This window comes from Heterocephalus glaber, unplaced genomic scaffold, assembly GCF_053883595.1.
Source record: "Heterocephalus glaber isolate CG9 unplaced genomic scaffold, H.glaber_assembly_v1.0 deba00001442, whole genome shotgun sequence".
Lineage (NCBI taxonomy): Eukaryota > Metazoa > Chordata > Mammalia > Rodentia > Bathyergidae > Heterocephalus > Heterocephalus glaber.
In genome coordinates this window covers 43835402-43846920 of record NW_028258296.1, presented here as the reverse complement: position 1 = coordinate 43846920, position 11519 = coordinate 43835402, and the positions used below count along the sequence as shown (strand labels likewise).

General features: G+C 40.5%; 1 protein-coding gene and 1 pseudogene across 7 annotated transcripts in view; both read right to left on the bottom strand.

Annotated features, from left to right (window-relative positions):
* Nucleotides 1-1141: 1141 nt before the first annotated feature.
* LOC101726048 (synaptophysin-like protein 1) lies at nt 1142-2215 on the bottom strand (annotated as a pseudogene).
* Nucleotides 2216-7839: 5624 nt separating this feature from the next.
* The window catches only part of Elapor1 (endosome-lysosome associated apoptosis and autophagy regulator 1), an 80015-nt gene continuing 76335 nt past the window's right edge, over nt 7840-11519 (bottom strand). For 5 of the 7 annotated variants that reach the window (XM_021265605.2, XM_004853617.4, XM_004853616.4 and 2 more), the window contains one exon: nt 7840-10732. In XM_021265605.2, coding sequence (XP_021121264.2) covers nt 10664-10732 — 69 coding nt within the window. In that variant the 3' untranslated portion in view covers nt 7840-10663. Of the gene's footprint in view, nt 10764-11519 lie in introns of all 7 variants that reach the window. The other 2 variants (XM_004853614.4, XM_004853615.4) reach the window with 2 other exon arrangements.

Below are 11519 nucleotides of genomic sequence, written 5' to 3'. Positions count from 1 at the left end.
ATAGCAAGATGTGCTTCACATAAACAATCATAATATAAATAGGAAGTCTAGATTCCTGTAAAACAAAAAGATTAGGAAGCAGTATATGAATAAGCATTGTATGTAGAATATACCCAAATGAGTGTACAGATGATATACTCATAATATTACTCACTTCAGTTATTGATGCATAATTTCTTAATCATTGATTTGTAAAATAAGAATATTAAGAAATATGAAATCCAAATCACATTTATTTTCACAATATCAAAGCTAACCTCAAAGCAGCAATCTCATTGACTCTAAATGATAAATGTTTCAAAAGCCAAAAAAAAAAAAAAAAAAGTAAAAGGCAATCTTAATTTTTTTAATCCTCTGAATAAGGTCTACAATAAAAGGGGGGTGTATTATTTTACTTCTTTTGGAAGATCAAGTCCCAGTCTGTACTTACATGACATAAACAAAAAGATAGCCAACAGATATATCACTAAGAGCAATGCCTATAAATAGCATTTTCATAGTTCTTTCCATAGCAAGCCTATTAAGCTTCCAGCATAGAAACTCATATCTTATGGAACAGAAGTACTAAATTAATTACACATCTGTTAGAAACTTACAAGTCCTTCCTCTTAACACAATTTCAGTACACATATTAAGCACACCAGGTCATTTAAAAAAAAAAGAAACAAAAGCATATATCCAATCTTTGTAATTAAACATTTTTATAACATGAACAATGTTCAGACACAAAATTTGAACTTGGGCCAGGGATTTAGCTCAGTGGTTTCGCCGCCTGCTGCGCAAGTGCAAGGACCGGAGTTTGATCCCCCGTACCAAAAAAAAAAAAAAAAAAAAAAAAAATTGAACTAAATATATGTTTTATAAATACAATTTATGTAATCAAAGCTTTCTTAAAGGCAGGTCCTAGACGTATGATCTGTACAAACTTACAGTAATATAGTTCGAAATAAAAGATTTTCTTCCTATTATGACATGACCATATAATTATTTTCTGAGTAAAGATAAATTTAAAGCTTAAGGTTAAAAACGCTTGGGGAGGCAAACAATTTAGTGAAGAAATTACTGTTCATTTAAAAACGTGTATATAGAAAAAAACAAAAAAAAAATAAAAGAAAGAAAATAAAAATGTGCATCATGACAGACCCCTGAACTTTCAAATTTATAGGCAAGAATACATTTACAACTTAAATATCCAGGAAAGGCACAAATTTTATGTAAAAAAGCAGCAAAATTTTAAACCTACCAATTCACTGAAAAAGTCATTACTTTTATTAGAAACAAATGCTTCTCAAGATGTTGGCAGCAAGTCATGCTACAGGTACATGTTTCATTCAGTGTATTTCTCCCTTAATTATATCCCGGCAAGAGCTGGGGCACCTTCTTGGCTATGGGAAGCAGAAGTATTTGATGGACTAAGCTGGTCTCCTTGTACACAAACCAAGGATTTTCTCCTCAAAATATTATACTCAGAAAGCCAAAGATCACAGATACATTTAGAAATCCCGTACTAGTCACAGAACCAAAATGACACACCATTGGTGACTGTTTACAAGGCAGAAGTTTCTGAACAATACTGTGATCTGCCTATCTGTAAGAGCTTTAGCCCAGACCAAAGTGCTCACCAACCACAACAGTAAAACAAAGTCTATCATGGGAAGTTTACTACTATCCTGGTGTACGTTGATCTAACCGACATAAAGCAGAAGGGCAGCAATGCAGTACAAGAATACAAAGACTGCAAATGTAACACAGAATTGTGCAGAAGAGGAGTAATCTCCTATGAGGACATGACTTTTCTCTGTCATCACATACATTTACATTTGAAGGTGACTGAAATAATGCCTGAGTCACTCTGAATAGATAACCAAAAGTAGCTGTAACAGTTTTAGTCTCATTAACTTTAGGAAGGCTACTCACTAGAATTTCCGTTTTGCCTCCACAGGTGGCAAAAGAAAAGATGGAAGCAATTTGTTTTTGTAATACCACCAAATGCTCTTCCATCTTCACAAATTATGGGTACACTGTCTTCATTATCTTATCATATTCATTCATCCTACTTCAGTCTGGCTTCTGATTTGACTGGAACATGAAAATGTTCTTGCCAAAGCCACCAACAGCCTCCTGACCACTCCAGGACCTTAATGAAGCCCAATGGCTCCTTGAGAAGGATTAGGTAGATCTGGAAGGCAGACATCCTCTGCCTGAGCCTGCTGGTCCGCTGAGAACCAAGCAGAGGCTGGATGCTACACTGAGTGCTCCTTGCCCCCTTCCTGAAGCCCAATCCCCTGCGTTCTCCCTGGCTTTTCATCTGTATCCTTTGCAGTGTTCTTTGCAATAAGCCAGAAAACCATTTCTTTGAGTTCTGTGAGCTCTCCCAGCAAATTAATCAAAACCTAGGAGAGGATAGTGAGAATCCCAGTGTATAGCTGGTCAGACAGAAGTGTAGGTGATGAATCTACTACTTGCACACGTGTCTGAAGTGGGAGCAGTCTATTAGAACTGAGCCCTGAACTCGTGGGATCTAACACTGTCTCCAGGTAGATAGTGCTAGAATTGAGCTGAGTTAGAGGACACCCAGGTGGTATCTACTGGAGAATTTCTTGGCTGTGACATCTGGTCACAGAAGTGTTTGGTGTTGAGTGTTTTGAGTAGAATGAGAAAAAGTTGGGGGTTTTTTGCTTTTGTTTTGTTTTCTCTCACACTATTCCTACTCCCCAACAAGCTTCTGCCAAGCCAACACTGAGATTTAGAACATGGTTAAGAATAATGATGAAGCTAACAAGGAGAGACCCTGAGGAAGGATTAGGAAAACAGGTTGTCTGGTTTTTCCCCTTGGTTCGGTTTGGCTAGGGTGTTAGATTTAGAGGGAGTGGAAGACTTTGTGTGGAATGAAGCCATGTAGTAAGCACACCTCTCCACCTCTCAGCGCCCTCTCCCCTCATTCCACAGGACAGTGTGACATTCTTTTTGTTGTTGTTTTGTGGCATCTATATAGGAATGGAAAGCTGAGTGTTTTATTTGACTGAGTACTGCAAGGTTGCTCTCAGAAGGATTGTTCCAGTCTAATCTACACTCCTGCTAAGAGTTCAAGAAGGGTGCCTCGACCCGTCCCCAGTTCTCTCCTACATCCTACTGCATCCAGCTTTCTAAGCTTTGCCAGAATAATGCGTGTGAAGTGATTGCTCATGGTTGCTTCAATTTGCATTTTTCTAACAACTGCTGAGTTTGCACATCTCTTCAACAAATTGTAGCCTTTTGGATTTCCTTTTTTGTAAGTTTTTTAAAGTTTTTTGTAAGTTTTTAAAGTAAAATATGTTCATTCATATTTTTTTTTTGGGTACTGGGGATTGGACTCAGGTTCTTGTGCTTGTGAGGCAGGCAGCAGAACCACTGAGCTAAATCCCCAGCACTGTTCATTCATATTTTTTGACTTTATTTTTCCTGTTGGTATCCTTCCTTTTTTGTTACAGTTGATTTGCAAAGATTCCTGTTATATTTTATTAGTCTCTAATTGCTTTTAGCAACACTTTTTATCCACGTTGTCATCTGTTAACTTTACCATGTTTGCTTCTTTTATTTTGATATAATCAAATTACTGACATTATTAATGTTATTTTATTTTGTACTTTAGGGTTTGATTAAATACCTCTTCCCACTTTCAGGTCACAAAGATATTTTCCTATGTTTTCTTCTACTAAGTTTCTAGACCTTCTGTTAGGTCTTCACTCCATCCTGAGTTTACCCTGGTAAGTAATATCAGATAAAGATTCCATTTTAATTTTTACCCACAGAATAAGCTAGTTTTCCTAAAAGCAGGATGCTGTCTCAGATCTATTTATGTTCCTTCTATTGCCTAGGACAGTATGCAGCCAAGAAATACACTTGGATAATTGAATCTTTGTTTTTGTTTTTTTGTTACCGGGGCTCAAACTTGGGACCTTGCACTTTTAAGGCAGGCGGCAGAACCACCAAGCTAAATCCCTGGCCCAGGATCATTGAATTTTTTAAAAATGTATTTTCAAATTTCTATTTCTGTTGACATGTAATGGAAATTATTTACCTTATAGCCTATCACTTTAAGTGTAATTGGCCCCAAGAAAGTATTGTAGGCTTTAAAATACCTTCAAAATTGACACCCCTCATGACTGAAGTTTAACAATTAAGAGATGGAGAGCTTAGATTGAAGATTTATTTCCTATTCAGATGTTCCTGCACCTAGGGGAAGATAAATTGAGAGGAATCCAGGAGAGATGGATGCAGCCATCTTGGATGTAGGCATCCATTCAACTTTATCAGTTAAGATGGGAGACTGAAACAAGAAAGAATACTGGTTTTTATTATTACTTCAATTCACAAAAATACATATATCCTATATTATCTGAGATCCTGGGACTCTTTACTTGCACTTATTTGTCGTAAACTCTCAATTTGTCATCTTTCCAATCCTTCCTACTCCACTGAAAACTTCAGAACCTCACTGCTCACTGGAAGCAAATGACTTTCCTCCCTACTTCACTGAAGATGTTGGGATCACCCAACTGAATTCCTCTTTGTTTCACCTCAACACTTCTGTGATTCCTTTGTTATTTTGGAGACACAAGTTCCCCCTCTCCCTTTTTTTTTTTTTTTTTTTTTTTGTTTTGTTTTGTTTTGTTTTGGTACTGGGGATCAAACTCAGGACCTTGCGATTATGAGGCAGGTGCCAGAACCACTGAGCTAAATCCCAGGCCCTCCCCCTCTCCTTTATAAGACATAACCTTCCATTTATCTGTTGACTGAATCCTCTTTTCTCCATTTTATGTTGTTCCATGAGTTACTCCTTTTTTTTTTTATATGAGTTACTTCTTTTTGTGTGTTAAATTTCCCTCAGCTTTGATTCTTTTTTTCCCCCATAAACATTTATATTGCTCTTAATGAAGAAAAACCTCACCTTGAAACTTCCACCCTTGTATAGTAGAAAATATAAATTAGCTTGCTTAACATCCACTCTTCTTGTGTCCCATAGACTTTGGGAGGCTAAAGACTACATTTCCCAGTCAGGCATGGTGGCACACACCTGTAACCCCAGCACTCTGGAGGTTGAGGGAAGAGGATTGCAAGTTCTAGGTCAGCCTGGACAATTTAACAATTTAAGACCCTGTCTCAAATTAAAAAATAAAAAAATAGGCTGCATCCTTGGACAACTGAGAAGGAATTTAAACATAATATTGTGGGTCAAAGAAAGCTACCAGGCCCTGGGGGGTGGGGGTCAAGAGGCCTGATCCAGACTCTCCTTCTAATAGAATTGGGGTGAAATGTCCATTCTCCCTCCATATTGTATCATATAGGGCAGTGACGGCAAACCTTTTAGAGCTTTCAATGATAAAAACAGCCTGCTATGGCACATGTGCCACAGGTTCATCACCACTGGTATAGGGAGTTGCAATTTATATGGGATTACTAACTTCAGCAGTAAGAGGAGAGTAGTGTACTTTCCAATTATTGACTAGTTCTTAAATTATTCATTAAATTTTGTATTCTGAGCCAAGCATAGGTGTCCTGTAATCACACCGCTCTGGAAGGCTGAGACAGAAGGATCACAAGTTTGACTTCAGCCTGGCCAACTTAGTGGCTTAGCAAGACCCTGTTTCAAAATAAAAAATAGAAAAGGGATGAGGATGTAGCTCAGTGTGAAGGCCCTGAGTTCAATCCCTAGTACAAACAAAAAGAAATGTTTTATATTGCCACCCAACATCAGTTTCTTTTCAGTAGTCATTGTTTAGTTAATTAAATTTCTTCTTAAAGTTTAGACCAAATTATGGTCTTTTTTTCTTCCAGTACTGGGGATCAAACACAGGGCTTGGCAAGTGGTCTACCTTGAATGTACCTGAGCTACATTCCCAGCTCTAGACCAAATTATGATATTTAAAGTGCCTTTTTGGCCTGGCCACCCCTTCTTTTACTGGGGTATGAACCCTGGCCTGGGCCTCAGCACTGAGCTACATCTCCAGCACTTTTTTATATTTTTAATTTTGAGGCAGGGTCTCATTAAATCACCAAGTTGCTCTTACTGGACTTAAACTTGTGATTTTCCCGCATCAGCTTCCCAGAGGGCTGGGATTACAGACAAGCATGTACCATTACACCCAGCTGCCCCTCCTAAATCAGTGATTATGAAACCTTTAAAATTACACATTTCCACCTCACCCTGTTCATTTCAAGCATGATTATGTCTGTGGCTTGTTGTATTCGGATACTGCCCGAAATATAATTGAATTAATGAAAATTAACAACAGAATTCCTATGTGATTAAGATTTCTCTATTGCATTCCCTGTGGGTGAGCCAGGGAAGGCTGAGTGGGATCTGGCAGGGAAGAGGAAGGGAAGGGAGGGTGTGTTAGTTATTTTTCTCTCATTGTTGAGGCAAAATACCTGACACCCAAAGTTGGAGGGGAAGGGGTATATTTGGCTTACAGATCATAGAAGTTTTAGTCCATAACTGGCTGACTCCAAGGGCAGAGATGACAAACAGGCACGGCAGAACAAAAACAACATGGGACACACAAGGGAGCAAAGGTAACAAGAGGGATTTAACAGTGTCTCCCTGCCCCTTTTATCTTATCCAGACTACTCAGGGTGGGTAGCACTCACACCCTTAATCCTAGTGGCCTTGAACCTAGCATTGCATCATCATGGATCAGTTCCAGCTTCACACTCTGGATCAACCCTATCACCACGTGAGGCTTTGGAGGGACATCTAGACCCAAAGCATAACAGAGGGGCAGAGGCAGAGTAGGGAGCATGTGCTTAGGCAGGGAGCGTGATTGAAGTCTAAGTAATGTGGGATAGAACAGATGGGATGGACCACATTACCAGAATTTCTTTCTCTGTTATAATGGGGACAGTGCCTGCATAGGATGTCCTGAGAACTGTGTGACTAGACTTGACATACAGGCGCCAAATGGATGCATTTTCTTTTCTACTTTCCTTTTTAGAATTTGGACTTTATCCTATAAGCAGGGGAGATATTCAGAATATTAACCCTCTAGTACAACTCAGGTATCATTCAGTTAAAGTAGATGTGTGTTATAAACAACACCCTTGGAGTACAGATGAGTATGTACCCTGCTAATGCCTAGTCCTGGCTGCCACCAATAACAAACTGTCAGAGACTCTTGCACATTTGAATGCCGTCAGATCTGTGTTAAGGACTCTGGCTGGAGAAGAGAGGGTTGACTACAGAAGTGGGTGGGACTGGAGGAGGAGCGGTCTGGAGGCTAAAATTACCCACAGACTCTCATGTAGACAACCTGGTGCTAGGTGTTATTCACCCTTAAAAGGCCCAAACACACCAGCCGAGAGAATTATTTTTAGAAGACAAGTGCCCTCAGTTTGAAGGAAAATATTGAAGCAAGACAATCCAGCAACCTTGGGAAGTAGCAGATCCCTGGTATCCTCTAGGATTTTCTTTACACCTAATCTGTAATAATCCACTTCCTGCCCCAAGAAGCAAATTGTACTTGTATTTGTGGATGTGTTACTGTGTGACTGGCTTCATGTCACGAGAGAAGTGTACACTGAGAGGGAAGTGAGCAAGCATGCTAAGTGCTTTGTGTGTTCCTTTGTTTGCCCCTCACCCAATCTCAGGGTCATCAGATGCATTTTATTATTGTGGAAACTGAGGCTTTGTTTACTGACTGACTTCTCAGTCAACAGGTGGCAAGAGACTTCTCTCTTGGGTCCGTGTTCTCTGAAGTCTGTTGTTCTTTTCTCTGCCTCCTTCTTCTCTTCCTTTCAGGCTTTAAGGACACTTAACATCCCCACCCACCCATCCAGCCACCCCACTATGTTCAAGAAAAATGACTCAAAAGGTACATTTTTATTTCATACCCCCCAAAAGGTGACATGCTAATAACCCACCCCTTAATAAACTATACATGTTTAGAATACAGAATAAAAAGGAAATCCAACCAGTCCTGATGAGAAAAAAACTGATTTCACAAAACTGAAAAATCTGTTACAAAGTCTATTGTTACAAATATAGTCCATCTTATCTTTAATATAGAGTCAGACCAAAAAAAAGTGTTTTGTTGGCATAAGAAATCCTCTGGTCCTTGAATACATCACAATCTTCATTTGTATTCCCAGGTAAATATAGGTGTTGACTACAGAATGAAAGTTGCTTATGTGTCCTAGGACTCTAGGTAACCAAATGAGATTTAAATATTTTATCTCTTGATCCTAGACTGTCTTCCTCAATCACTTGTACAAACTACTGTAGCTCTGGGTCAAGAGCTAAAGCCTTTCTCCTATAGCAGATCTAACATGTGTCTGTTCTAAAATGGGATAGGGGTATAGCTCAGTGGTAGAGCACTTGCCTAGCAAGCATAGAATGAATAACAACAACAAAAATGAGGGTGTACTATGAGTCATTGAATTACATATTTTAAAGGGGAAAATTGTATGGTATGAATTATAGCTCAATAAAGCTCCTAAAAATCTAAAGCATACAATTTTCTAAAGGAACAAAGGGTGACCCCCTTCCCTGAGAAATCAGCTCAATAGAAAGGAGATCTTTAAAGCACTAAACTAAATCAGGGAAGTTTCAGGTTGTTCAGGGGACATTCAGTTTCAAGATAGCAGAATAAAAAAATTAGAGGGATAAACTTTTTCTAGAATAATCTAAGGACCTTCTGTGGCCTTTGTCACAAAAGGCAGCTGTTTAGCAGGAAGTAGATGCCCCGGTGTTGTGGAGGCTGCAGAAGTGTAGGCTGGAGTTCAGGGCTACATGTGTACATGTGTGCAACCACCAGGGGTAATTCCAGCATAGCCACCAGTTCTGAGAACCCAGTTACCACAAAAGAGGGGAGATCTGGTTACCCAAGAAAAGCATCCATTCGGGAATGGTGGTGCACACCTATAACCCCAGCACTTGGGAGGTTTCGGGAGGAGGATTGCCACGAGTTCGAGATCAGCCTGGACTACATACTGAGTTCAAGACCAGCCTGGACTACACAGTGAGATCCTGTCTCAAAAACTTTTTAAAAAAAGCATCTAGATTTGTTGAGCCAAGGCGACCTCCTGCCATTGGTGATCTTGATGTCCAGAAGTTATAATAGGGCTCCTCTTCTCACTGACTTTTATAAGGTCATTGCCAGGGCAATGACAGATAATCAGATGAGCAAACTACTTTGTTGGCAGACAAACTGCTCAGAAATGCCTCTCCATTCTATTCTGACCAGATGGTCAATGGAAAAGGGGCACAGGTACAAACCATGGGCAACTGGGACTGGTTATTCTAGCCTGATAAGGGAAGGAGACTTGTCAGTAGTAGAAAGAAAAAAATTAAGGCCGGGGATTTAGTTCAGTGGTTCTGCTGCCTGCCTCGCAAGCACAAGGTCCTAAGTTCGATCACTGGTACCAAAAAAAAAAAAGTAGAAAGAAAAAAGTAACTGAAAGTCTTGCTGCGGTTTTACCATTCCAAATACTTCAAGTTTACAAGTTATAGTTAGAATGAAAAGGAAAAAGGGGTGTAGAGGACACCCGTTCTATTCACTTTTCAAAGGGCACGTTGCCAGAAACGAGGGCCAGAACTCTTTGTAGTTTTTAGTGCATGAAGGAAATGAGAACACGTAAAACGGAAGCACAGGAGCTTAGAAGTGAGAAGCACCCCAGTTTGGTGAACGCCTTGTTAAACTCCCTTAGTCTTGCCTCCTGGAAGACAGATCTGGTTCTGCTGCTGGGGTATGGGTTTGGGTTTCAATTCCTTTTATGGCCAGCCTAGAAGTTATTAATTTTGTAGCTGAGCAGATAGGTTGAGCTCAGAAGCAGATATGACTGCCTCAGGTCTGTGCCACTGTGGGCTGGAGCCCCAGTACAGTCCCATTAAAACCTTGGCCTCTTGTGTTTTTAGTGTTATAGGGAGATAAAAATAAGTAAATAAGTAAGTAAGTAAATAAATAAATAAATGAGAGAATAGATCCACCAGGACTTTGGCATTTTCTCGATAAACATTGTCCTTTGGCTTTAGTAAGGATATATTTATTACTTACTCAAGAGAACAAAATGAGGTACCTGGTTATAAAGCAAAACATAAACCCCCTCTTTCTTGCCTGCCTTTGTGCTTATCAAGCCTCTTCTTTCCCAGGCTTTCCTCAGCTTGCCCTGTGACTGTCCATTGCCCTCAATTTGAGTGGGCTATCCAGGGGAAGTGAATCCAGGCTCCCATGAAGATCATCTGTCCAAGAACCCCCACCTCCCACTCACCCAGTCTATCCTCTGAAGAGATCTCGAGCTTAGGGAATATGACTAGGAAAACTCCCAGCTGTTCCTGCCCTTCAGTGAGTTGCTTTTATACTTAAGAGAGAAATATTTTCACCCCAGAGCTATATGAATTATGCCAGAGGAGGCTATGGCTCTGGTGGTTGGACCATTTTAGGAAACAAGATGCAAGCAAGGGAATAATATACAAAGTATGGGTATATTTGGTAGGTTTGAGGCAAGCAAAAAAGGAGGTTTGGGTACTCTATAATAAAACAAAGGTCTGAATTTCAAACTTCTTCTGATAAGGCCACAATGAAGAGATTTCCAGCAGTGGATATTGCAGGATGCTGGCACCCAAATTGCCACAGGCGTGCAAAGCGATACACCAAGGTGAGGAGGCGGGTGAGGCAGACGGTGCCTCTCACAGGTCCATGTCTGGGCCTCCTGAGGAGGTCTTCAGTGGCACTGAGTCAAACCCGTCAGGAGTCCTCTGAAAGAGAGATGGTGACAGGAGCTGTCTGCTGCACCAGGTGGGGAAGGGGGTTGGGGGACAAAGAGGAGAAATGGAAAATAGGTGACAGAAGGAACCCTTGTGGAATCGCCTGTTTCCAGTGGCTTTGTGAAAACACAGAAATGAGACACCCCCGTTCTTCTTGCTCCCTTCAGGTTCAGTCAGAAAATAAGAAAAATCTTAAAGATTTCTTGCTTAGCATCTTTGCTGAATTCTAGAAATCCCATTGGTTAAAAAATAAAGGCAAAACAAAACAAAACAAGGTCTAAAAAGGCCAAGGGAGTCACTCTGGCATGCCAGCACAAAGGGAACAAGATTCAGTAATCTAAACACCTAACACCAGCCACCCTCTCTCCACCACATCTCATATCTTCCCCTCCCTTGCACCAACACCCCACCACAGTTGTTTGGATGAACTGGTTCCCTGCAGTAGTAGGTGTGGGTCCTAACAGTGGGGCTGCAGCAGCCCTGAGGAATTGTTTGGACGCTCTCTGCTGGCCCCATGCCCAGTGACAGTAGTGTCTGAATTGCATTTATGAGCTTCACACTCACTCATCACCCACGAAGCCAACTCTCCCGGCTCAGAATTGCTTAATGGTGAACACCTTAGACTGGCTATGACTCAGCTCCCACAGGACCTGGCCTAGACATCTAGGGGACAGCACCCTCCACTGGTCAAAAGACAGCCTCATTTCTATGAGAAGTCAATCTAGAGATGACCCCCCCAATCCAAGAAAAAAGAAAAGGGTAGAGATGATTACTACAA